Below are 21576 nucleotides of genomic sequence, written 5' to 3' on the forward strand. Positions count from 1 at the left end.
ATATATATATATATAGATATATAGATAGATTACATTTAAACGTGTTGCTAAATTTGAAGATTAAGTGAATGTTAGATGACAGTAAAGGCAATCTAAATGTCAAAACAGGAAAAAGGAAAAACATAATTCAAATGTTAAATAAAAAAAGTCCATAATAACTAATATATTGTGCAACCCTAATAAACATACTTAAACAGACCCCTCAGTAACTGTATTTGGTAACGTAAATAAAGTGACACTCACAGAGCGTAACCTCTGCCTTCATGGGCATGGAAAGAGCCGGGTGCTTGACTTCACAGGTGAACAGAGCCTCATTGTCCAGTTGTGGGTTCAGGTGCCAGGTCAGCATAGCTTGGACCTCCATAGTACCGTCATGCAGCTCAGACTGTGTATGGTTGAAATAGTACAGCGGGCTTGAGCTCAGCACCCAGCGGGGAAACTCTCGGCTGATCACAGTCTCTGGGATGACCTCTGTGGTGGGACTGGGTTCCTCCTGACCAAGGGCTCCAGACATGTAGCTGCGCTGTGGCCGGTCCTTATCCAGACGCACTGGCTCGCTGTAAGGGCCCAGGAAAGAAACTGACTTCTGCACTTTTGTATCATCCAGTTCTCGGGTGATAAGCGGCTGATTATCCATGGCAGAGAGCAAGCCTCTGTTTTCCACTTTCTCAGTGGACGTGAAAGGATGGACTTCAATAAGTTCTCCATCCCTCTTGAAGTACACCTGAGTTTGGTGAAGAAATAATTACAAAAGGTTACAACTAAACGGCAATGAAACACATTTCCATTTAAATAATCCCTGCTATGTACATGTCCGTCTTTATTTAGGTTTTAATTTAGAGCTTGTATTTTATTCTTCTACTAACCACGGGGGCAGGTTTTCCTCCAGTTACAATGCAAACAAGCGTGAAGTTTTGAGCCTCATAGCGACTGAAGTGAGCTGGCTGATTTGCCGCCTCAACAGATATTGATATTGGTGGAGCTGAGAAAAACAAGACACTGAAAACTCATTAGAAATCGATAGCTTAACTACAGTAATTCAAAGAGATAAGGAGAGATGACAGTGCAGCATTCAAAGTAATTATTAGTATCTTTCTCTCAAGGGCACGTTTGTGCTTCAGACCGCAAGCCAGGAGATCCTTATTTAATGAGCTTTCAGTTTATAAGCAAAGTGCATTAGTAGGCAAGATTTATATCACAATAGCAGCATCTCTTGTTTTAAGTCAGTAATCCATGCAAAATCTTTCTGATGATTTCTTAGCTGCCATTAAATGAACTCTAGCTCGTGGTATCTCACTTACTTGTCATGGCATATTACATCCGATTGACACATTAATTTACAAGTGCATGCAGAGGGAAATTGCATGAATACCCTGCTGAATATTCCCAGATTTTATGGGCATGTAGGTACTTGCACAAGCAATTAAGAAAGAGAGACTGAGAATTTTAAATCTTGTCCTGGTTTTGACACCAAAATACATGCTGTTATTATATTATTAAGCTAAAAACTGCTGAATCAAAATAAGCATCTTAAAGTAGTTAATCGTGAATTTTCCATTATCATTATTACATTTACAGAATCCTTTCAAATAAGGGAAAAGTGCTCACTGGTTTTTTGTTTCAATTATTGAGGTTAAAAATATAATTCACACAAAAATAAGAATTGTGTCATCTTTTACTCTTCCTCTTGTTGTTCCAATCATCTTTCTTGTGAGGAACTCAAATGAAGATAATTTTGTCCATACAATAAATGTCAATTTGGTCCAAAGTTATTGTTTTTTTATTGTTATTTAGTGTTATGCAAAAGAAAGAAGTTCATACAAGTTTGAAAGAACATGAGGGTGAGTAAATGTTTATGGATGAGCTATTCCTTTTAAATGGATTTTATAAGAGTTATTGTGGATTTTATGTTAATACAACCAGATACTAAAGCACACCACTATGTTATGTGTATGACGGTTTATAACTAGAACCTACACATGACATTAAGAGTGATACTCCCAGATGCCAAGACCACCTTCTCTCTAGATGCCCTGTCATAGATCCCCACATGGCATTCATATGGTCCATCATCTTCCATCTGAACCTCAGGGAGCCTATGAACAGTGAGGAACAATCTGTCTAAACACATAACAGCAGTCATAAAAATAGCACTGTGCGTGCTGCGAGGAAAGCCAAGTAATATCCACTATAAACTGTGCTCTGCTGGATATAACTATAACCTGACAGTTGACTGGTAAACAAGGTCCTCTCGTCTGCGAAAGTCCTCCATGTGAGAAAAATTGGTGTTGAACATGGCGTCGTAGGTGAAAATTTTCTGTTTTGACGTTCCACCTTCCGTCACCTTTGAAAACAATGACAATATACTATCATGTATTGGGTAAAAGTAAGTTAAGAGAAATAATTTGGCATTTACAAATGAAGAGTTTATTTGCAAAAACAGATAACTCTGCTTTTAACAATTTTCAAAAATCCATTTTTTTCATTGTGCATTCCAATTAATCTCAATCAAACTGCAGTTGGGTTATTTTGATTAGGTTAAAAAATAACTAAAACATACAGCTAACTAACACAATAAAACGCAATAAAAACACGATAACAATAAAAAAACATGATTTTTGAAAATGTTAAAAAACTGAGTTATCTGCTTTTGCAAATAAACTCTTCAAATGTTTCCTACTTACAGTAAATGTTTGGTTATTTGCAATAATTCACTTTAAATGTCTAGCTGTCGTCTGGACTCAAATCCTGCTTAAAAATTTATGAATTTCTTTGAATAAGATATAAACTCCAGCATTAAATCAGTTGACATCTGTGGTGCAAGTTCTGTAAGTTCAGTAAGTTCAGAAATAACTTATGGTTTTTAACCAACTTTTAGTGTATGTATGAAGTCAGATTATCTCATTAACTATGGACATGATCCATTAACATCTGACAACCACATTTACATTTATGCACTTGGCAGACATTTTGATTCAAAGAAACTTCCATTGCTTTTAAGATTCAGTTTTTATCAGTTCATGCATTCCCTAGGATTCAAATCAATTACCTTGTCCAATACTTTTGTCTTACTTTTGAAAAATATAATAAATACAAATTTTTTTTGTTATCAAATACAAATAAATGTATACTTTTTTAATTGTGGCTTGAGTGTCCAAATAGTTTTGGGACCACTATTAGTATGTGTGACCTCTGTATGATTTCCAGAGGAGGGGGGGAGATACAGAAAAGCTGATCATTTATGAGAGTTTTTAAATGTCATAGAAATATATTGGCATACTGATGTGTTTTAATTGAATGTTTTATCTGTTGGATCATCAATCCTGCCACACTTATGGCTCTGTGTGACGACAAAATGAAAACAGCTTGTCTTAAAATCACTGAGGCGTTCACTCTCAATCCTGAATATATTTTCATATTTTTGACAGCTTCTGTTCTCACAACGTCAGTTTGCCAACAGAACAATAACCTACAAGAGTTTGAAAAGGCACAAAATCTAGCACACTGAAAAACAAGTGATTTTTTTTTCAGGATGGTGAAAGTAAAAGCGTATCATGCAAAGATGAAGCTCGGACCCCACTTACCCGAAACCACACAATCTCTCGTAAGTTGCCATCCGTCCTGAAATTGCACTTCAAAGTCACTGTGTCCCCCATAACCACAGGAGGGAGAGGCTCAATGGTGACTGTTAAATAACCTGGAAAAAGATAGCAGTGTCACTTTCTGAATGCATCAAATTGCACAGCCCTCCTTTAAAATCCCATTCAAATTACCAGCAATGAGTCCCAGCAAAATTACAGCGCTCACCTCATTTCTGAAATCACTAAGTCATAAGTTAGCAAAACTGAGTGCTTTTGAAGACCAAAATATAAACCTCCACCAAGAGAGGTCATACTGCAGTGACAGTGAAATTATAGCATATAATGAGCCCATGATCCAAGTTGTGAATATTTCAGATCAAAAAGCATGATTGCAAAAAACAATATTAATGGATGTTTTGGGAAGTCCGCAAGAAGATGTCTCAGTGCTATGTTTCGTTAATTTTTAATCTCCTCACGGCAAGAAATAACAGACTTTCATCAGCACATACCTGACATGTATATCTGATTAGCCATTATTCAACAACCTGTGCTTGTAATGACATTGATCTATAAAAACTGTTCTTACAGCAATGTTTATATTACATGTGACATGTTAGAATCAAAGTATTTTTTGCTCTCACCTATGATAAAACAAAAAAGCTAAATAAAGTGCATAAAAATAAACTTGATAAATAATATGATAAATAATAGACTTTAATCAACGCATAACTGACATGTATCCTTGATTATCCGTTATTCAACAAACTCTGATTGAAAAAACACTGATCCAAAAAGACTGACCTAAAATCAACATATTTTGCAGACAATGTTTCTAATATCAAACAATTTCTGCATCGATTTACTCTCACTTCTATAATTAAAAAAAGAAAGAAAACTTTAATAACAGACTCATCAGTGCATACCTGTCAGGTGTGCCTATATTGTAATGTATTGTCTGTTTTACAGCGAATGTTCCTGGTTTACCTCTTGATGAAATGAAACAAAACAAAACAAAAAATTAAATGCAAAGAAACATAATGAAAACAAAGCAAAAAAGAGAAACAAAGTCAAATGAAATGAAGCAAAGTAAAACAAAGCAAAGCAAAACAATAAATGTAAAGAAGCAAAATAAATGTAAAAGAAGCAAAGTGAAACAAATCAAAACTAAACAAACAAAACACAAAAATACAAAGCAAAACACGCTATAATGCTACACAATAAAACAAAATTTAAAGAAAGTAAGAAACAAAGTGAAACAAAACATCAAAGCTAAGCAAAATAACAAATGGTAAAGAAACAAAAAAGTACAATTAAAAGAAGCAAAGTGAAACAAATCTAAACAAAAAACAAATCAATGCAAAATCTACTAGAAATACTACACAATTAAACAAAATGTAAAGAAACAAAAAGTAAAATGAAAAGAAGCAAAGTGAAACAAATCACAAAACTAGAGCTAAATAGACTACACTATAAATGCTACACTATAAATCAAACACCCATCTGTTAAGAATGGATTTGAAAAAATGTTGCACACCCACATTGTTCAGCGCATTTCAGTATTGCATAATGGCTGTCACAAAGATTGATTATTTGTGTAGTTTGATGCTTCAAGATCTTTAAAGCTATATTTCATCACTCGCAGTCAGTGCTGCCAGAGCTGTGTCCCTGTCCTAATAAAGTGAAAGGGCTTAGTTTAAAATTGTTACTCATATTTTTACCAACATCTGATGTTGAAAACATGAAATGCCTTTGTATGCTGAACAACCATGCAAAGCAGCCGTGTCTTGCTGAGTGCTGCAGTTCCACTGAAACAGTCACCATGTACCGAGCACAGGCATCAGAGTGGGAGGCAATCGGCCTATAATCTGTCACAAATTCACTGACCTACAAAATCCCACTGCTCCACCGTATTGGCTTTTAAAACTGTGACGTCAGTGAATGGATTATTTTTTTCAGTGTATGTGTTTGTGTTTTTTTCTTCTTTCCCTAATCCATGGCACTTTCTCCATCAAACAAGGCTGCCCCACATGCAGCACAGGACACTGGGAATGTCCTGTGACCCTCAGGCATGCACTTCTTTATGCCATCCTTTACTGAGCAGATGCTACAGAGTGTCCTTTAGAAGGCATAGTGAGTGGAGACCATGTCAATTTTGAGGGTTTATGACAATCCCACACCACATAAGCACCTTTTATAGACTGCAATAATCTTGAAAATCACAGAAAGTCAATCTCTGGTCAAATGTCACAGTTGGTTAGGAATGTTAATGGTGATGGGCAAGGATTAGTTGGGCTACTGTGATGATTTCAGTAATCTATTTGATTATGTAAACATGCATAAGAGCACATCAAAGGTTAGACTGTATTAAAGATGTCTAGTGTGCTAACAAAAAGGCCATTTGTGTTATCTATGAATATGATAAATACATCTTACAGTCTGAAACAGTGGACTTCTGTGTTGAATTGATCAAAAATAATCAATGACATCAGTTAAACACTGAATGCAAGGTCACCATAAACAATTAGGGAGATGTATATTCTTTCCTCACATCCATATTCACATTAACATCCGAGCAATACTGGTAATGACTTATTCATGAGTTTGCCCCAGTCTTGAAAATGTATTTGCTGTAAAGTCATGATCTTTACTAAACTGCTATGAGTATCGATATAATTTACCCCCGTGTAACTTTCAATTCTGTCAACCTTTCACTCCAAACCTTACTAAACAATAGCTAAGTCCAAGAATCATGCTATGCATCATAATAAACTTGAATATGATATCTGTTGCAAACCACTGGAGAGAACTAAAGCTAAAAACATAAGGCTTAAATCACATTCATATGATTACAAATAAAGAAACACTGCTAATGATGCACTTCTGAAAGCTTCTGTACCTCTAACATGATCTGACCGGTGACATTAAGTGCTTGACTCAAGTGAATGAGACATGACATGATGCTAGGCAGCATTATTATTAAGTTACAGTAAAGAGTTTGATGGCTGCAATTACTGATTCATGCAAAGAACAAGCACGGCCTCTCTTATACATGCATAGGCTTGAAAGAAATAATGAACGACTTACCCTCAAACGAAAAAAAAAAAATTCATTACATAATATTAAATATTTGCTTGCTCTGTAGATACTACTGCACTATTGTTCTGCAATCAATGATCTTTAATTATTTCAGAGTGCAGATAACCCAGCACAAATCTGGGTCAGGACAAAAGATTAAGCTTTATCCTCAAAATAACCACCCATTAAAATCATTAAACAAGTGCACCTGAGTTTAAAGGACAAGCCACCTCAATCTAGAAAACATTCAATCAATACAGCATTCATATAGTGTGGAACAGAATAGCCTGAGGCTGTAAATATAGTGCAGACGTGCTTTAGGTGGTTTGGCATTGACAGCCTACTAAAATCTTTAAAACTGTTCAGTATAAAGTTAAAGACATATATACATTTAGTCCAAAGTGCGACTCTTAAAGTGCAGAAAAAATATCAATATGCCATGACTTCATCACATTTACTGCTGACTGCTCATATCGTACATAATTCAAGTAAAACTTACCTATAACGAAGTCCAGTAGGTCAGCACACAGGAACAAAGATAAAGTAATTATACTCATCTCTTTTGTCTTATTTTAATATCAGTCAATGGCGCAAGAGTGTCAGTATTCCATCTTAATATTATGTTAATGTCATCCTCCGTACAAAGCTGAAATATTGAGTATCTCGTCGCAATTCTCCGTGTGATTTCTCATGGTGTCCTTCTAAGGGAGCAGCAGCAGCAGCAGCAGCAGCAGCAGCAGCATCTCTCTGGGCTCCGTCGGGCGGAGATTCAGCAAAGCAACAGATTTGAATGAATTCATTCTCTCGTGCGCGCGCAGTCGCTGACACTCGCTCGTGCACACATACTCGTATAATAACCTCGAGCAATCTGAAGAAATGACTGCTAGGGAAAAAATCCTTAATTCTATGTTATTTACGTAGTAAGGTTAGTCTGAAAAAGCTTAGTAGTAAGGTTAGAATGAAAATGTTGTGTGGTTTACTAATGTACAAGGATTCTTAATGCACAGTAGCCTATACTGCTATAGAAAGTTAGATCCATCCAAATAGATGGAACTCTGGTTTTGGGCACTCACACAAACACAATATAAAGGGTACGTCACAGCGTAAGTTTGCCTTAAAAAGTGGTGGGGACGGGACGAGGGTTGCATCTTGTCATGGCAACCATACATTGCACGTTGATTGCAATCCATACTGGATGCACTGAAAAGGCAGCTAGAAAGCAGGAAATATGCTATAATATGTATAAATTAACGTCAGTTCTCGCTTATTTTACGGTCAATGCATTCGAGACTGGATGCGTAATGTAGGCCTGCAGTAGCCGCACAACACATGTGCGACAGCGGTACAGTACAGTAGATATGGAACGAGTCCAGGTGTTCTGACAAATAATGCTACCTATCAGATGCTACCAACACTGTATTTATCCTACTGTAAGGGTAGGTTTAGGGTTGTGGTAGGTGTACATGTTAATAAAGCCTCCCACACCTTATTAATATCATGCTGGAAGCAAAATCTGATAGGTAGCACTTTTCGCTATCGAATTATGCTACCATCTGTTTTAATGGGAGGTAGCAAAATCTGACAGGGTAGCACAAATCGTCAGAACACCGGCAGTGTGTTTAAACCATCCTCTGAATCAATTGCGCCTCGCTGATCATTTTTAAAGGGGTCATATGATGCTTTTTTAAAGAGCATTATTTTGTGTATTTGGTGTAACAGAATATGTTGACATGCTTTAATGTTCAAAAAACACATTATTTTTCAAATACTGTACATTATTGTAGGTCCTCTATGCCCCGCCTCTCTCAAACGCTTCGTTTTCTACAAAGTCCCTCCTTCTGACAAGCGCAGTCTGCTCTGATTGGCCAGCTGACCCAGTGCATTGTGATTGGCCGAACACCGCAAGCACTCGTCGGAAATGTAACGCCCCCTTACCATAATCGCAAGCTTCATCTTTCAAAATAAATGTAAAAACAGAGCCCGAAAGGGGAACAGAGTCTCTTGACAGACACAGTGATGAATATGTGTTTGCAGTACACAAGCCACGGTTAAGACAGCTGACTCCACGCTCGCACACACACACACACAAACACACACCTCTCTCTCTCTCTCTCTCTCTCTCTCTCTCTCTCTCGCACGCACGCATGCACACCACGCCTTCTTTCTTTGCGTGCACATTTGGGCAGCATTATGCTAATATTTCCACATAGTGAGGTAGATATGTGGGGGCGTGTTAGAACGAGCCATTTTAGGGGGGCGTGGCAGAGTCTTAACTTTGATAAAGAATATCTCTTTGGTTTTGAAAATGCTTCAGTGATCTTATCTGCTTGCACAATGCACAATTGCACAATCAGCTTGTAACACTCCAAAGAGAAAGGAAAGCTTGAAATCGCATCATATGACCCCTTTAAGATAAAAATATTTTCTTTGCACTCAGACTCTGATTTCTAAAGTATAATTCTTCAGTACAGCATTTTGACAGCCAAGCAATCCTCCCCGCAGGCCTGGTTTTACGGAGGTGATATGGGTAAGTGTCTTCAGTTGAAGCTGTAATAAATAATAACATAACTGATTTGGCTAGCAGTGCAGCATTTGTGTCTGTGCTCTGGAGCGTCAAAGGTTTCTATTTCCAAGGTGTTTTGCCTTGAGTAATGTAACCATTCATAGACAGTCAGACACATCTGTTGATTTCATGAATGCAATGGCCAATCAAAGGCATTAAAGGCTGAAAAAAACAGCTAAAACCAGCCTAAGCTGGTTGGCTGGTTTTAGCTGGTCATCCAGCCTGGTCTAGGCTGGTCATAGCTGGTCAGCAGGCTGGATTTAGAGGGGTTTTGGCCACTTCCCAGCTTAGGCTGGTTTTTAACAGTTTTTTTTTCAGCAGCTCACTGCTCAAAATGCGTTGATTTAGTCCGCGCTGAGTAGGCTACTGTGCACTTGCGAAGTGTAAACATGATGTAACGTTAAATAAGAGATGCATTACTTAGTGTAGAGATTCATTGATTTTAACAGAACTTGGATCGCGATAAGATTAGTGACAGCTTGTCAGTAATTGTAAAGGGAGTGCTCTTTGCTCATAACATTACGCCGTTTACTGTTTATAAATGCTGATATGTGTGTGACAAGGTTTATAGATCAGGCCTGTCTGACTGGCGTAAATATATTTCATGTTACATGAATGAATTAGCTAATTATGAAGAATGAATGGAGACAGATCAGAGACACTTTTACTTTGCGTTATAAGCCTTCTGCATGCTTTTTTTCAGCGGCTTTCAAAAAGTGCTGTGGACAGATTCGACTTTGGCAAAAAGTGCTGGGGACATGTCCCACCCGCAAATTGCCTATGGTACACCATGACATTTAGATACTAGGCTACTCCCAGTGTATTGTGATCACAGAGGATCAGGTCAGACATTTTTCCAGAGAATCTCTCTCTCTCTCTCTCTCTCTCTCTGCAGTTTCTTTTTTCTTTTCTTTTCTTTTTCTTATATTCACACTGTTGAGAAAAATGAAAAACAGTGAAGCACAACCCACATTGTAAAAACATTAAGAGAAAATAATGAATTCTGAATTCTTTGTACTTATTTTTATTTTATTAATATGTATGTTTTATTTTATAGTGTGAGCAAATAACACGTTTTTCCTGTTGCATTTTGTACATTATTTTTTACATGTATAAATAAAATACATGTAAAAAATGCAACAGGAAAAACGTGTTAATTGCTCACACACTATAAAATAAAACATACATATTAATAAAATAAAAATAAGTACAAAGTATGATTTTTGTGGGTCAAAAAATAAGGTGTATGACATTCAGAATTTAATTTAATTTTAATTAAAATGTTTTATTTAAATAGTTCATTTTTATCAGTTATGTACATCAGGGGTGTTATGTTACATTTTATGCTGTTTAGTTCAGGTTTATATATTAACATTATATTAAAAAATTAATGGTTATGAATTAGCAATATACTTGAAACTATATGGTTTCTATTTTTACCATAAATTTAAGAGGATTTTTTTAACAGAGCATCTTAAATCAACACACATTGTAATTAAGTACAGTTATCTGCACATTCTCCATAGTCAGAGGTATGAACATTGTGCTGCTATTTAAGTTTTACAAAGGAGGGGCATTATCTTGATCAAGTCCTTCAATTAGCAATAATGAGATTCTTGATTTCCCACTAGACACAAAGCAATCAAACATCTCTAATTAGAAGCCTTTGATGTAAGCATAGTTAACAGCTCTTCAAACTAAATGAGGCTCCTTACCAATCACAAGACAAAAGAAACTTACTGTCATAGAGAAAAACACCATTCTGAAAGTAAACCAAAGTTTCTCTTCTGCAAACATAATAGCTTTTATATTCAATAACAGCCTACTTGATGCATTTGAGAATGAATTAAATACATCATGTCATTTACTTGAACAGCACAACAGGAATTGCACAAAATTAGATTAAATGAGCAAAAACATCTACTACCAGAACAATGCGTGACTGTTATTCAGCTCCTTTAAATCCTGATATGTCAGTTTTACTCCACGTCTGCCAGAGACATGATTTGGCATCCTCTTCACGTAGCACTGGTGTCACAATGTGCATACATTAGCCGCTGCCTGAGCTGCACCATACTGCATTTGCTGATATGTTTAACGTGAGAGCTGGCAGTGGTTGCCCAGAGATAAAAGGCTGAAAATATGCTGAGATTCAACATAAAATATTACTCTGCAATATTCATTTACAGCAGGTCTTCACACACAATAACATTTAATGTTGAGTCAGTTTAAAATGAAATGCTTTTAAATTAAATGAAATAGTAATGGAAAAATTGCAAAAACTTCAATCACTGTAAATATGATTTAATTTTTTTTTAACAAAGTGACACTGCGAACAACGAGAACCATCAGACACAAGTACCTACAGCGAAGACTTCACTTCTCCTTATCACATTTCACACTAAAATAACATTAAAACACATTTAAATAGACTGACTCCGAATATTCAGCTACCTTACTTTTCTGTGCACACCGCTTTGGTGGTGCTGCATAAAAAAAATATCTTTTATCGTTTAAACAAGAAAGAACTGGGTCACAGCCAATACTCATATACATACTACGGATTACTTTTTGTAAAAAAACAAACAAATGACAACACTTACCCTGATTCCTCGCATGCAGATCATTTAGTAATATTTTCAAAAGGTGAGATTATTTTATATTCAGTTGTGGTGCATTATATACCAAGCACATGCTGTTATTATGACAGATGAACATTAAATGGCGTGGTTGTTTATTAACTTAAAGGAATATTCTGGCTTCCTTAAAAGCATTTGTGGCATTATGGGTATTACCACCAAAATAGTAAAATAATAATTTAAAATTGTCCCTTGGTTTCCTTTTTTTTTTTTTTTTTAAAGCAGAAATTTTGGTTACACTGAGGCATTTACAATGCAAGTGAATGGGTCCAATTTAGGATTTAAAAGAAGAATTGTGAAGCTTATAATTTAATTGTGATTTAATTGTTTCTGTTAAAACGTGTATGATTTGAGCTCTAAATCATTTATCCATTATATTCTTATTTATATTCATTATAAGGTTTACGGCGCTGCACTGTAATGGCAGGTTTTATTTTTTTCAAACTAAACTCATGTTAACACATATTGTTTTAAGTCCTGTGGCTATGCTGTTGAAACAGTGATTATTTTAATGTTTACAGATTGGCCCCTTTCATTCTATTGTAAGGGCCTCACAATAACCAAGACATTTTTTTCAGGCAAATCAACATTTTGCCACAGCTTAATTTTTACTGAATCTGGAATATTCCTTAAAAACCTTCTGGAGGAGAAGAGGAATAAATAATCCTCATAAGCCAGCGGTGGCGAACTCCAGTCCTGGAGAGCCGCAAGCCCTGCAGAGTACAGCTCCAACCCTAATTAAAACTCACTTGCCTGAAGCGTTCTAGTAACCCTTCAGACCTTGATTAGCTTGTTCAGGTGTGTTTGATTAGGGTTGAAGCAAAACTCTGCAGGGCTGCGGCTCTCCAGGACCGACGTTCGCCACCCCTGCCATAAGCCATACAGTCTGTTTGTCCTTCAATGATCCAACAATCTCCATCACTGCAAAAACTCCTGATGAAAGCCAAAGGAAGAAGAATTCATCACTGCCTCAAACTGTAATGGGCAGCTGCCAGACCATGAGCGTGTTCTCACTGGAGTCAGGGGAGTTGGAGGATTTAGCGAGTCGACGGAACCCTTTTCCACCGGATATAATGGCAGCTGAAGTCACTTTCTCCCTACGTGACGCTTCCTTTGATGATGGCCCAGGCCCTCTGACCCAAACCTCGGGATCATCACTTAGCTCATAGATGGAACCGTCCTCTAGGGTGTGCTCCAGAGAGTCCTGGGTCGAGTCGGATGATTCTTCGGGCCGGGCCGTCAGGAGCTTTCCTGGGAGCTGAGAGGTAGAACGGAGGTGGTACTGCAGTAGCACTCCTTTAGCTTTGGCCTGAGGAGAGCCATCCGCCTGCTGGAGGGACTCCAGAGAGGAATTTGTCACCTTCTTATCTTCACTTCCACCACTTGAATCCACACCCTCCGTGGTAGAATCCCGCTTCAGAAAATCTTGGGATAAAATGCTGGCGGTGGCAACCAAGAATTCAACAGGGCCGTTGTGAGCGTTAAGTGACGTCATCCCTTTGCCTGATGGGAAAGAGGGACAGTCTGTGTTTGGTAACAAAAAGAAGGCTTAGATGCAATGCTTTGTTTGTTTAAATTGTGGCTCACCTGTTATTTTGGGAATGCCCTCCAGTCTGGGCACTGGCAGGGTGACAATAATGCCCTGAGCTGTGCCCACCCATAGCAGTCCTTGGCAGATAAGCAGGCTGGTTACACACACAGATTTTTGACCTATGAAGAAAATATTATTAAATTGATAATTCAAATTAAATTATTTTTTACTTAATTTTATTTTATATTTTATTTATAAATTTTTCTACCAACTCCTGCTCAGTTGCAAACATTTTTGCCCCTTTCAGGACCTGTGTGCCAAAACATTATCTTGCAGAATTCATATCTTGCACCAAATTCACATGTTGGACTTGCCAGTGCTCAGATATGCAGAGGGTGTTGAGATGTTGATCTCTTGGAGGTGTTCCAATGTTTCTGTGTGAAACAGACGTAGGGATGATCCCTCTGAAAACGCCATCCACACCCCTCCTCCAGCACGGACCATGTGGGTCACACTAACCATGGGGTCTGGATGAACTTCGAAACTCTGGGAATCATAAAAAAATACAAAATAATGATGAAAATAAAATGCTAGGAATAATAGATTTAGGGGGGAAAGACACAAAAAAAAATCAAAGCTAAACATCAAAGTTTAGGCCAAGACTGTAGACTGTAGTGCTCTAGAGTGGGTATAATTCGATGTCAGATTATATTCTGCCTCATGAAAGTCTGTTTGGACATATAAGGCTAGGCATATTACATCACAGTCCAGAATGCCAACCGTTAAGGAAAACCATAAAAGTTTAAATTAGTAAATAATCCACTTAAACCCAATAAGAATGTTTGGGAAATGGATAATTTAAGTCAAAAGAAAACAACAGTAAGAGGCAATTATAATATTTTATATATATATATATATATATATATAAAAGTTACGGTAAGCTGTCAAGTATTCATATCTTATATATTCATACACATTATTAGTAACCATAGTTGTTGGACCAAATGATGGTTTGATATTTTTGAATTTTAAAATATATTAAAAATAATTATTTTAAATTGTAATAACATTTCACAATATTACTGTTGCCTTCTTACATACTAATGGGCCATATAATTGCAGGCTATGCCTGTACTTCCTTTTGTACTTCCTGGACCTTGCTTTAGTTTTACAACAGATACATTCTTACATTCTGCATTTTCTATAGGTGCAAACAACTATTGACCTGCAAATGAAAACAGGATGACATGTCCATTTGCCTACCCACATCTTATCTTCCGGTTGAACTAAACGTCCTACTTCCAGAGCTGAATTTAATCCTGATATTAAGCATCAGGAAGGCAGAAGGAGGGTGCGCTCCTTGCGGCAAAATAGAGAGGTTGGCTCAGCTGTCACAAGTGATCAAAGGCTAGCATCCTAACATGCTGTTGGGCTTCTACAGGGAGGATACCTTTTATGTGTGGCTTAAGATGCTCTCTCATAATGCATCTAGCGCTGGAAGCCGTCTTAACAGAGAAATGAAATGTAAAACTCTGAAATAAAAGAATCATTTCAAGCTTTCCTAAACCAACCTTTGTTACAGAACTGATCTCAAGCTTTGATATGTGACATGACAGTTCACTCTTTTGACTCATACGGTCTTAAGAAAAACAGTTGTGTGCTGCATCTTCATTGTGAAAATGGTGGAATCACATTCAACACATTCTCTGGGATGCAGATAAGTACAGTGGACCATTCTAGTGCAACTGCAGTTTTATTCTGCACACTAACAAGTGATCAGCAAAATTTTTGAGTCGATCAACAAAAAGGCAGGATATTATTCCATTTACCCTCAAAGTAAGCGTCTTGAGGCTCGATTTCAAGGCAAGCATTAAGAGTAGCCTGCTCTTGACTACAGGAATATTTGATATTAATCAAAATGGCATAGTGTCACTCACAGACCTTAAACTTGTGCTCATGAGAGATGACAATTTGCCCAGTACTGAGGGTCATTTAAACATAATCCTGACAAACTGTGTTTTTTCATCATTGAAGTAGCTGTACTTGGATGCCTATTACAGACATAGCTGTCTGGGGTTGGCCGGCCAAGTGAACTGAACTGCCTTAAAGGGACATTCTCATGTCAAGACTTTTAATACATCCTTTTTTTTTTTTTTGCGTGTTCAAAACACCAAAGGACAAAGGATTATCTAAACTAGAGAACAGAATTACACTTTTATTTATTGAAGGCTTTAAATGGGGCATGAAAAATATGATGCACATCTTTTGATTTTCCGGTTTCAGAAAGACATAGAAAAGCGATTGCATTTCAGATTTATTTCAGGGTGGGAAAGGCACACATTGACTCTCTTAATTTTACACACTTTGTTGTCCATGTTTTGGCAGCTGTGGCAGCTCTGATACATGCTGAGTTAGTGCACATCTAAAAGAGCTGGTGACCACAGCCAACACTTGCTTGGAAAGAGATGTAAACTAAGTTAATTGACTGCCGGGTGTTTTGGCTCAAATTACACAGACATAAGGTTATTAAACACCCATTGCCATTCACATATAATTTATGCACAAGCCAGACAAGCTATTATTCCAGGTTTAATCATCAGGGCCCACATGTCTGGTGACAAACCCACCCCTGCTGACACTGTGTTAATCTTAATTAAGAGTACACTGTTTACCACAGCAATTCAGCACATACTGTCGTAACTTCAGATTAACTACAGCAGCTTGTAATTACAGCTCACGAGAAGTATACAACTAAGGTTTTAAGGGTTTTGTTTTCAACATAATGGCGCATAATAATGAATGTATCATCATGTCAAAATCCAAGTGTGACATGACAAAATACAGATAAATCTAACTTCTTTATGGTTTTCTATTAAAGTAATACCTCACCCCAAGTTATTTGCAGCACTAGTACTTGATGTACTACTACATGACGCTTTTTGAACTTTGAAAGCTCCAGTTCCCATTTCTTCTAATAACATGTAAATAATGACCAGGCCATTTATGAAAAAAGGTCTACTTTTTTATTTGTTGCAAATTGTTGACCAAAATATCATTCACATTATACAAAATTGGGGGACTACTATAGATGGCTTTTATCTGTAATGTAATGAGAACCCATTACATTGTCATGACACATTAGCCTATAGCACAGTTTCATGGTAACAGGATGACCTGTTTAGATGAAACGGTCCTTATTGTGTTTGAGGAGGATCTTGCGTGGGAATCGCAGGCTGCCACTGTCCCTCTCCTGCTGTGAGCCTGATGCTCAGCACTCTGCTGTGCAAAACTTGCTGCGAACTCGCTCTTCCTGGATATGCACAGTGGGAATGGAGCCCCTTTTCATCTTAAGCAATCTACTTGGGCCACGGCTTTTATTCACATTTTCCCCTCTATGGAAAAAACAGGCAGAATATTTGATATGTACATGAATTAGCCCACTGGAATTATTTATACAAGGTTCTGTGTCAGGCTTTTGCGCCGCTGTATCTTACTGTAGCATTTTAGAAAGACATCTTAATGACCTGACAATTTTTAGTGTCCTCAATCCTTCTTTATGCTTCTCAAACTCATTATTTTTTGCATTCTGATAATATGGGGTGGAGATGGGTTATGTGGGAAGACCGATTTTAGACAGCCACATTTGTCTCATGGGTGTTCCTCCTGCACACAGACTCAACTTCACATCACATAAGAATCCGCTTGTCTATTCCTGCCTCTTCTCTAGCAGGCACAGATCTGCCTCGCTTTAATCTGCAGTAATGAAGGTATTTTCCCCCCACTCTTTAAACCATCTAACATTTCCCACAAAAAAGTTTCTCCTACACAAGTTACACAAGTTATATTTAGGAACCTCTTTAGATCTACTCTGTCACAAACATACATTTGTGTATGTACAAAAATATAACACATGCTTCCATTCATATAGTATTTAGAAGCTTCCCTTTTGAAGAAGACAAGTGATTCACTTTGTTCCAATTTGGACTTTTCTTGGAAAATAAGGATCTTCATTTTTCTACATTGATTTAATTGGCTTGCTCACAGCTTTGCCTGTCATGCACTAGGAGAAAGTTGTGCAAGCAAGGGGTCAGGGTTTGTTAGCATGGTCCAGTTAGCGTCTGATGGTAGATGCCATGTCTACAACATTACGCATTTTTGTATTTAAAATTGTGCATTTGGAGGTCTTAAAAGTGCATTTGGAGGACAACATTAATGATAATAATGAGTAATGCTTCTTAAGCAGGAAGTAAGCATATTAGAATGATTTCTGAAGGATCATGTGACACTGAAATTCAGCTTTACCATCACAGGAATAAATTACATTTGAAAATGTATTTAAATAGACATCTGTCATTTTAAACTGTAATAAAATTTTACAAGTTCCTGTTTTATTTTTTATTAAATAAATGCAGCCTTGGTGAGCACGTCTTTCAAAATCTTAATGATTCCAAACTTTTGACTTGTAGGTGTGTGTATATATACGTACATATTTCTAAAAAATGCTCTGCATTGGTTTCTTTTTTAATAGTCTGCTACACTCGGATATCTGCACAATATGGAAGAAAAGATCTGTTGCTACTTTAGTTTCACTGCAGCTTTAATGGGAATTTTTCATTACTAAACTTCAAATCCAAGTATATTTTCAGGTAAGCAAGTATATTGAACTTCATGGAAGTTTTGTCAACAAAGCAAAGAATCAAATCAACTGCAAAGAGCACATGAGCTATGAAGACATTTCTTCTTGGGACTTGTGAGCTACAGTAAAGCAACATATTCAAACTCATTTTGGGCAAGGCTGACACTGGAGTATACTTCAAAAAGGATGATGACAGAATGCAGATGCACATTCCGTAGGTTAAGACGGTTGTTTGTTCAGTACCAAAGAGGAAAGATGTATACACGCTTGGTGAATTGCAGGCTGACTGAATGCAAATATAGGAATAAAGAAAGTGAAGCCTTAGCTTTTTGGGAGAAAGTTGGATTTGATCACAGACCAAAATACTAGGGACTATATTTAGTCCGTAATCTAAACCTTCTGCCAGCACTGAACAATGGGTCCTAAGGCTGCAACCGTATGACTTCAAAGTACTACACATCCCAGGTAAAAAGAACATCCACCGACAAGAGACATCAAAAACATTAGATGCAGGATCTGGATCAGATGAGCATGTGAGGTTTGTAGCTGTAAGAGCGACACCCAAAGCATCCAGAAGACGCATCAGCCACTCATCCAGAGTTGATAGCGGTATGGAAAGCAATCATTAAAGGGTGAATGCATCACATTTTGAGAAGTGAACACACCGGCAGCAAATGAGTTGTGAAGCATTTGTCATATTGCTTCCTATGAAATACACTTGCTATGGAATATTAGGGATTTGGGAAGACCACACAAAAAAAATCATTTCACAGTTGTCAGGAAGACAGAGCTAATGAACCAGAACGTTTGTGGACATACGTGGTCATAAACTATACTGATGTGTGTTGGTAAAACATATTGGACTATATTACATTTGAGCTATTGGTTTTGTTTACAACCATTTTTCTTCATTACAAAAAGAAAATACAGAAAATTATAATTGAAACTTATACAGCTAAACTGTAAATCCATACATTTATAAACACATTTTTCCTGGAAAATGGTGACATCTGAACAACATGGTTTGGAGCTTACAGCATATGCTTACTGATGCTTTCATGACTATCACAAGTCATTATTGCAATTTTGGCAAAACCTCATCTGTTAACCAGCTAGATAACAGTATCTGAGTGACAAATTAACAGAACCTGCAAAAACAATGTTGAATACACTCAACGAGCCACTCATTGAGAATGAATATGAGATACTAATCTCAACAAAACTGTAATTCAATGACAAATCATAACAGTAACGCAATGAAATCCAATGGGAGAACAGAACTATTGCTAATAAATATAATCAAAACTGGACCAGCAGAAGGTCTTGAATAAAACTGTGAAGTCCTGTGGATCGAAAGTACTGACCAGATGTTTGAAGCTGCACACCGACCTGGAGGTGTAAAACAGCAATGCTGTACAAAATAGAAGATCAAAGCTAAATGCAAATGTAAGGCAACATGTGTTTGTGATTCAGACACCATGTCTGACTGCAAATACTATGACAGAAAAATTGCTAATCCACCATGTTTTGCAGTACTGATAGAGCAGATAAAAGCTTAGCATTTTGGCCAAGCAAGCAGTGAATGATAGTCTACCACATGCATACCAATGAATGTCTGAATCTAAATCTGAGTACAATCTGCCTTGTCTGAGATCAAACACTGACTACCCAAAGGAAAAGTTTTTCCTGCAGCTCTAGGAAAAACACTGCACTTAGAGGTTGCTCTGAAAAAAAAAAAGTGAAGTGACATGTGGTCAAGTATGGTGTCCCATACTCGGAATTTGTGCTCTGCATTTCACCCATCCAAGTGCACACACACACACACTGAACACACACCCGATCTCATTTGTAGTTTTTCTTTCCTACAGGTAGAACACAAAAAGTCAGGCTTACATTTAACCACTCGCGATTCACTTACAATGATAACAGAACTTTCATTTTTGAGTTGTTTTTGTAAAACGCATAAAAAAAGCAACATAAAATGACTTCTGTCTGTATCTGAATAGTGATCTTTCTTAAGTTTCCACAAATACAAATAGCTCGTAAGAAAAAAAATGAAACTAACTTCTCAATTTACCACAGGAGGCAATTTATTTTGCAGCACTAAATGGCCTCTGCTGGTACACTGACAAGTCAGTTTCAAGAGTTTCATAAAAGCTAAAGTATAACACATCAAGTGGGGATCACAAGTCTGAGACTATTAGTGAATATGCTTCAATTTTGCTAATTTAATACAAATGTTTCTGCACAACAAGTCAGGCTTATATTTAACCACTCACAATTCACTTATAATGAAAACAGAACTTTCATTTTTCAGTTGTTTTTGGTAAAACATAAAAAATGACATAAAATGACTTCTGTGTGTAGCTGAATAGTGTTCTTTCTTAAGTTTACACAAATACAAATTGGTTGGTTGTCTATCACTTACCTTCAGATCTTGCATTTTTGGGGTAAACACAGGCAATTGGCAGGCCAGTAATGGGCACCAGAATGGAGGCTTAGTCTTTTCATCATCCTCTACACACACCCAGCCAGGCAAGTTTTCATCTCCTACACAAACGGTAATAAGCTTAGCCAGAGTCACAATACTGTCACTTAAACTCAAAGCTTTTTACACACAAGAAAATAATAAGTGAAAGATTCATGTCAACAATATGTTACTCAAGCCAGAGATGCCACACTTACTCAGGGCAATTTTGGCCAGATGCAGGCGATTGACCCAGGAGATTTTACTAATTGGACTGGGCGTACTGAAGACCACAGTGAAACTGACTGGACGGCCAGACCTGTCAAGGGATGTATGCACACACACACACACACACACACGCACAAAATGTGAAAATCCTAGAGGGATTCAACACAATCAAAATTCAAGTGAAACAAAGCCTCTTTCAGTTCCACGCATGACTAAAATGAGTATGTACAGCTCTATTTGTGCCAAGAGTCAAAATAATTTGTGCCTGCTAAAAGGAAAAAAGTACACGGCAACAACAAAAAACACAATTCAGCTTAATGCAAGGGTCTTCAACAGGGGGTCCACAGTAGTACGGCAGGGGGTCTGACAATTACGGTTTGATCTCAAAATAATTATTTTGAAAAAAGGAAAATATGCACTAAACAATAATGAGTTGATTTCAACAAAAGCTTTTATTGTTTATAGTCTTTGTTTTATGCTGCATTTATTGAAATAAAAATTCAGTAAAAACTATAAAACTGACATATTATTGTAATTTAACATAATTTTTCTATTGTAATATATTTTAAAATGTAATTCATTCCTGTGATGACAAAGCTGAATTTTCATCATCCATTACTCCAGCCTTCAGTGTCCCATGATTCTTCAGAAATCACTCTAATATGCTGATTTGGTGCTCAAAATACTTATTATCAATGTTAATAGTAATAATTTTAAACATTTTAAAGGCTGTATGTAACCGGGTGTCCATGCTCGGTCTCATTATCCACCAAGGGGGTCTTTGGCCTGAAAAAGGTTGAAGACCCCTGCCTTAAACCATAATGGTCCATTAGATTTTAAGAAAAGCTTGAATCTT

At 37.1% G+C, this 21576-nt stretch overlaps 3 protein-coding genes across 3 annotated transcripts in view; all 3 read right to left on the bottom strand.

Annotated features, from left to right (window-relative positions):
* Window positions 1-7441, bottom strand: part of LOC107593375 (immunoglobulin superfamily member 21-like) — a 10444-nt gene extending 3003 nt beyond the window's left edge. Inside the window, exons 1-6 of the mRNA XM_016283075.1 lie at window positions 7156-7441; window positions 3585-3697; window positions 2223-2344; window positions 1978-2096; window positions 867-982; window positions 244-724 (exon numbers count right to left, since the gene is read on the bottom strand). Of these exons, the coding sequence (XP_016138561.1) occupies window positions 244-724; window positions 867-982; window positions 1978-2096; window positions 2223-2344; window positions 3585-3697; window positions 7156-7213 (1009 nt within the window). The 5' untranslated portion in view covers window positions 7214-7441. The remainder of the gene's footprint in view (window positions 1-243; window positions 725-866; window positions 983-1977; window positions 2097-2222; window positions 2345-3584; window positions 3698-7155) is intronic.
* Window positions 7442-12666: 5225 nt separating this feature from the next.
* LOC107593376 (rho guanine nucleotide exchange factor 10-like protein) lies at window positions 12667-13956 on the bottom strand. The gene is made up of 3 exons (XM_016283076.1): window positions 13764-13956; window positions 13446-13568; window positions 12667-13361 (listed from the first exon to the last, which is right to left on the bottom strand). The coding sequence occupies exons 1-3, from the start codon at window positions 13909-13911 to the stop codon at window positions 12829-12831; spliced, it is 804 nt and encodes a 267-aa protein (XP_016138562.1). The 5' UTR covers window positions 13912-13956; the 3' UTR covers window positions 12667-12828.
* A 6159-nt stretch (window positions 13957-20115) lies between these two features.
* LOC107593414 (rho guanine nucleotide exchange factor 10-like protein) overlaps window positions 20116-21576 on the bottom strand; it is a 29416-nt gene continuing 27955 nt past the window's right edge. The window contains exons 26-28 of the mRNA XM_016283137.1: window positions 20711-20811; window positions 20428-20575; window positions 20116-20182 (exon numbers count right to left, since the gene is read on the bottom strand). Of these exons, the coding sequence (XP_016138623.1) occupies window positions 20116-20182; window positions 20428-20575; window positions 20711-20811 (316 nt within the window). The remainder of the gene's footprint in view (window positions 20183-20427; window positions 20576-20710; window positions 20812-21576) is intronic.

The sequence above is a fragment of the Sinocyclocheilus grahami genome, unplaced genomic scaffold (assembly GCF_001515645.1).
Source record: "Sinocyclocheilus grahami isolate Dianchi unplaced genomic scaffold, SAMN03320097.WGS_v1.1 scaffold170.1, whole genome shotgun sequence".
Lineage (NCBI taxonomy): Eukaryota > Metazoa > Chordata > Actinopteri > Cypriniformes > Cyprinidae > Sinocyclocheilus > Sinocyclocheilus grahami.

Excerpts from the sequence above, each read along its gene's own strand:
- LOC107593376 (XM_016283076.1), bottom strand. The coding sequence starts at position 13,911 with ATGGTTAGTGTGACCCACATGGTCCGTGCTGGAGGAGGGGTGTGGATG. Across the intron at positions 13,569-13,763 it reads CTCTGCATATCTGAGCACTG|GTCAAAAATCTGTGTGTGTA; the intron begins GCAAGTCCAACA and ends TTTTCTTCATAG. Across the intron at positions 13,362-13,445 it reads GGGCATTCCCAAAATAACAG|GCAAAGGGATGACGTCACTT; the intron begins GTGAGCCACAAT and ends CTTTCCCATCAG.